Source organism: Rutidosis leptorrhynchoides, chromosome 5 (assembly GCF_046630445.1).
Source record: "Rutidosis leptorrhynchoides isolate AG116_Rl617_1_P2 chromosome 5, CSIRO_AGI_Rlap_v1, whole genome shotgun sequence".
Lineage (NCBI taxonomy): Eukaryota > Viridiplantae > Streptophyta > Magnoliopsida > Asterales > Asteraceae > Rutidosis > Rutidosis leptorrhynchoides.
Genome location: NC_092337.1, coordinates 135,472,234 through 135,477,850, shown reverse-complemented (window position 1 = coordinate 135,477,850; position 5,617 = coordinate 135,472,234). Strand labels below are relative to the sequence as shown.

The 5,617-nt window shown below is 33.4% G+C and overlaps 1 protein-coding gene across 1 annotated transcript; it reads right to left on the bottom strand.

The window, feature by feature from the left end:
• Positions 1–1,284: 1,284 nt before the first annotated feature.
• On the bottom strand, positions 1,285–4,452 carry LOC139847656 (AP2-like ethylene-responsive transcription factor ANT). The gene is made up of 9 exons (XM_071837379.1): positions 4,125–4,452; positions 3,420–4,047; positions 3,216–3,298; positions 3,051–3,059; positions 2,856–2,944; positions 2,671–2,744; positions 2,510–2,560; positions 2,338–2,414; positions 1,285–1,937 (listed from the first exon to the last, which is right to left on the bottom strand). Exons 1-9 carry the CDS (start codon positions 4,450–4,452, stop codon positions 1,387–1,389), a joined length of 1,890 nt encoding a protein of 629 aa, XP_071693480.1. The 3' UTR covers positions 1,285–1,386.
• Positions 4,453–5,617: the final 1,165 nt, after the last annotated feature.

The following is a 5,617-nucleotide window of genomic DNA, read 5'->3' as shown; positions in this document are numbered from 1 at the left end:
GACCGTGGAGATTTACCTGCAATCACAATGTTGCGTTTGAGTGCATTTCATGATCGTTGAAGAGAACTCAAAGAAAACAAAAAATGGATGACCTTGCTGAGTTTTTTACCCTCGTTTTTATGATCACTAAGGATCACCAAGTAGCTTTTAGCTGACATATTAGATCCCAACTCATAGTCCATCACTCCATGTTCTATGTATTCATCAAGGACAAGGTGGACTTTTCGATTTCGGTAGCTATGTTCTTCTTTTAGTTTTGTCTGTTTCGTGCTTGTTTTCAATTCTTCCTTTGCATTATTTAGGATCTTTTTTTAGTGTAAGTTTGATTTGGTTTGTAGTTTAGGTTTGAGTTTATGTTATTGTTAGTGTGTTTTGGTATGGCTCGGTAGTGAATAGTGGGTCGGGACACGTTTATAGTTTTGAGTCCGTCTGTTTCATAGTTGTATCTTTGTTCGGTTATTTCATCATTCAATGAATTAATCTTTATTTAATACTACCACCGAAACTTGGCTTGAGTTGTATGAGAGTGAGATCCAACTTGGGGTACTGCCAACTCAGGTTCGATTCTCACTCAAAGCAGTGAGTTTTCAACCTTTGATGGTACTGTCAACATCAATGCCGTTTGGAAAAGTCTCTGGGAGGTTTTTCCCAACCTTTGATTGTACTACCAACATCGTCGCGAATTGAGTTTCCCTAACGCGTGTGTGGGTGACAAATGAGATCATTCGATGTCGATATCGCAGTTAAAACAAATATATGTTTGTTTCATAGTATTCGTGGAGTATTTTAGAAACAAGAAAAATAATAAAGACAAATCTAGAAAGAAATGATATCGTTTCAGATCAAAAGCAAAGGGAGCAAGGTAATGATGAAATTAAACTTTATATACGAATTTAAAATCATAGATATTGCATGGTGACATGCAATTGTAATAAACAAAAACAGTTATAGGTCAAAAGAACAAACACAATCTTTTGCGTATAATTGGAAGGAATGAGCTGGGTTCAATTCTTGTACTTAAAATTGGACCATTAGTAAAAAAAGGCCAAATCTAATCATAATCTGAGAAGTTATGGTCAATGAATCATTGTGTCATGAAACCTCTTTTTTCATTTTCTATTGCTATATCTTAACGTACATTTAAGGCATGAAGCATAAATTATTATAACAAGATTCATTTGAAAAAAAAAAAAAAAATAAACACTTGCCGCTTAGAATAATAAGATCTTGTAGAGTTTGAAAATTAGTAACCAATGTTACCATGGAGTGATACAAAATCCCATGTAGAACTAAATTTACCCCTTCCCAATTCAAATTAATACATATCAAAAGACTAAAAAGCCAAGAAATAGACCCCATGCACAATCTCCATTTTTAATTCCATAATCATGCATCCGTCCATGCAGCAAACAATGGAATCTGAGACCTCATTTGTGTTGTTGCTGTTGGGATCCAAGCATTATTCCCAGCTAGAAACTTGGTATCCGAGGGTGGCGTTTCAAGAACCATCGGAAGATTGTTGTTGTTTCTTTCGGGGCTATCTTCTCGCGAACTGCTTAAACTTGTCACCAGTGATGAAGCATTTGACACGTGTGTTCCAAGTTTAATGGACTCATCGCCCTCGAGCCCGGGTCCCGTCACATTTTGACCATATAGTGTCATTTTCCAGTCCAACATGTTCCTATTGGTGGTGGGTTCAGTGAACATGGTCTTAGGTTGATCAACATTATGAGCAGTTTGGTCCACTAATATGAGTGGATCATCGGTTACAGGGACTATTTCCTTCGTTCGTCGAGCTAATTCTCCCGCCAAAAGGGTGTTACTTGCAATGATCTTTTCAACGTTATACCGAGATATATCGAAATTTGTCACCGCATTGACGCCACGAAATTTTATGGCAGCCACATCATAAGCCTCAGCAGCTTCCTCTTGGGTGCCTATATTATTTAATTTAGAATTTAGGTGAAAACTATTATTGTACTACATTTACATTTACATTTACATGGAGTATATGATATTAGGAGATAAATGAATAGTGGTAATATACAAGCTGGGTCCCACTTGAGATAGCTTTTGTGACTTTTACTAAAATCTGAATATGCAATGCAGCAAGACATAAAAACATGCATTGGCAATTGGATGGAAGAGTCAAAGAAGATGCTTTTGAAAAAAATCAGCCTTCTTTTGTTGACAAAAGCAGTTTTGATCATGTTAAAGTTCTAGATTTTACAGAGATTACAGTTTCGTTTAAAAGCATTCACATTTGTATATTAGTTACTCATTTATTTAAATAAAATTAACAATAACTAGCTAGCTAGCTCAAAATTTTGAACTTACTGAATGTGCCCAAATAAAGATCCTTGTTCCCGGCCACACGACCAATCCGAGCTTGCCATCGGCCATGTTGATGGTGTCTAAAAATAAAATAAAATAAATACCAATTTATTTAGTTATATTGTAAAAGTGTATAAAAATCTAAATTGTTATGCATGAGGATCTTTTTTTAAACCTTGTTACTCCTCTGTAAACTGAAGCTCCTCTGGAGAAACCACTGCTTCTCCTGAAAACAATTCAAACATTTGACATTGTGAAAATATTTGTGGATAACATATGTGCAGGTACAAATATTAATATATGGTTTAAAAAATGGGAGTTGAATGAGTTGCATGCCTTCTTAAATGAGCTACATATTCCTGTCTGGACATATTCTTCATTTCTACAATTTCTTGTTCATAGTTCTCCAACTGTAATAAACATAAATATAGCTTTTAAATACTATATTGAAGATAAAATGATAAAATAATATTACCAAAATTTAAAATAAGAGGTTTTATGAAGAACATTTTGAAAGCTACCGGAAAATTGATGTGAGTTGCAGGACCCCAATACTTAAGGGCTGCTAAATCATAAGCTCTAGCAGCTTTATCTTCCATATCATATCCACCTACAAATTAATAATCAAACAATAGTAAGAATAATTATCTAGACTTTTTTTATTTTTTTTATTTTGTATATGGAAACTTTTAATGAAAAATGAAACCGAGACTTACCCAGATAAACTGAAGCAATGTTTTAATCCACCACAAAACAAGAAACAAGAAAATTGGTAAGAACTAAGAAGTTGTAGTAATAATTATTAGTCAAAGGAGACACGTTGAAAAAGTCAACATAGTCAAATAATTATGTACATATATTCTTTTTAATTTATTTCTAACCTTGTCTTCCCTTCCTGCTTTGGCCTTCTTTCTTGCAACTATTGTCCCACAAATGTGCTTCATATCTACCAGTCCATCTATGCCTGATTAAGACATATTCATCATTCATAAACATTCACCTAAACAAAACTAGAAATTTAACATTTTATTTTTCAAAAAAATAAATAATACCAGTAATAATTAATTAAATATTTAGATATTAACCTGGTAACACCTCTATACTGAGAGGTTCTTTGACCAAATGTATCCAAAGATTTCCTATGAACAGTCTGTTTGTGTTGGTCAACTTTCTCACATCCTCTTTTTTTGGTATCCATAACAACACAATCAGTAGTGACGTCAGCAGAAACACCACTACAAGGTATGATTTGCTGCTGCTGCTGCTGTTGGTGTTGTGGTGCAGTGACGTCACATGGGGGAGTTGACTGTGAATAACCAAAGCTCATTGACAGACTAAGTGACTGTAAATCACCATAACCACCATGATCACCATTAGAATGATAGTTTCTTGAAATCCAGTTTTTCATACCAGTGACGTCATCATCATCATCTTGACCAATACTAGTAATTGGTACATTGACTTGTTGATGATCTTGTTGTACAGTTTGGTACAAGTCTCTGAAACCAGAGTAATCTGGGTAGTTTTGGGTTTGAATCTGGTGCTGATTAGGCCTATGGTTATGTTCTTGATTTTGGTTGTAGTACATTGTACTACTATCATCTAACCCAAGTCCCATTTTAGCTCCATCTCCTCTTTCATAATCAGTGGTCCCCATTGTTACACCACCAAAAAAATTCTCAAGTTTTGGTGTACTTGAACTAACTATTCCTCCTAAAACACATTAAATATAATCAACATCAACATTGTTTTAAAAATAAGATAATAAAAGAATTAAAATAAAGGCAAACCTTGTGAATGTGATCTTGTGATGGCTTCCATCAAACAAAGTGAGCCATCAGATTTGAGGGGCATAATGGGAAAAGAAGAATAAATCCCATTATTATTACCATTTTGACCTTCAACTTCATAAATGTTTGAGTAGTTGTAAGGAAGATTGAAATAAGTTGTGGGGTTAGAAGAAGAAGAAGAAGAAGAAGAAGAATGATGATGAGGTGGTGGTGGAGAAGCTTCCATGGTGTTCATATGAGGAGAAAGAGAGAAACCAAGCCAATTGTTGTTACTATTTTTGTTGTCATTGTTTTCATTATTGCCATTGTTGTTGCTCAAAGACTTCATTTTTCAATGAATTTAACTCACTTTCACACTTGGAATAAAGAAAAAGCTAGATAGGAGATGTAATCCAAAGCAAGTTTTCTTTATTTTTTATATAATATGCAAAGTTTAATCAATCATTGTGTGGATGTTAAACTAATCCTACTTTGCATTCCCTCCATTTTTGAGACTGTGTAATAGAGATATCTTTATATTTATAAAGCACAAATTTACTTGATGAATTTGTTAAATGAAGGGTATGCTAGTGCTAATAAATATAAACTTTATCAAAATTCCTCTGAAAAGATATTCAAAGAAAAACAAAGCAAGTTTCTTTAAACTTATACTAAAGGAATGAGTTTACAGCAAACAATGCTGGCATTCTTCCTGCATAACATTGGGATCCGTGCTTAAGAAAGCCCACCTCTTTTGCTTTTCTTCACTCTATGGCTATGTTTTTTTACTTTTGCTTTATACGATACATGGATATATAAATATTAAATATAATATGTATAAAATGTGCATTTGTATGAAATTTCTAGTATATTCTTTGAACTGATCTTTACTTCAACCCCATGTTTGTTAAACATAATCCGTATGTACTTATAAAAGGGTCTAAAAGGTCAAAGATCTTATTCTGTGGTCACCAAAATATTAGTACTCCACTAGTGTAGTATGGATTTCACTTATTTAGAAAAAGAAATATGATACCCCATAATAGCTTCATTAGTAAAAGTGCTAATCAGTCTCTTTTTAACATCCCAAGGTGTATCACACATTTGGCTCAACGATAAGTTATTAATACTTCCTAAAAAGAGCAAGAAATCTTGGTTAAGGTTACAAAGAATTATATAGAACAGAGTTATGTTTGTGTGTACAAGGGAAAAAAATAGAAAAACTATCAAGATTTGGTTTGGATTAATAAAAAAGTTGAAACTTGCATCCTTACCCTTCCCTTCTCACATAATAAGTAATAGAGCTTCCCACCATGACAAGCATTTTCACCAGAACTAGTTGCTACATTAGCGTTACATCAGCACTTTTTCACCAGAATTAATCCAGGATTAAGCACTCCCAACAATTAAATACTTCCTCAAATTTTAAAACCTAAAATTACATTTCCATTAAATTTAAATTAAAACTACAATAAAATTTAAAGCACAATCAAACTACAAATAGACTAAAACTA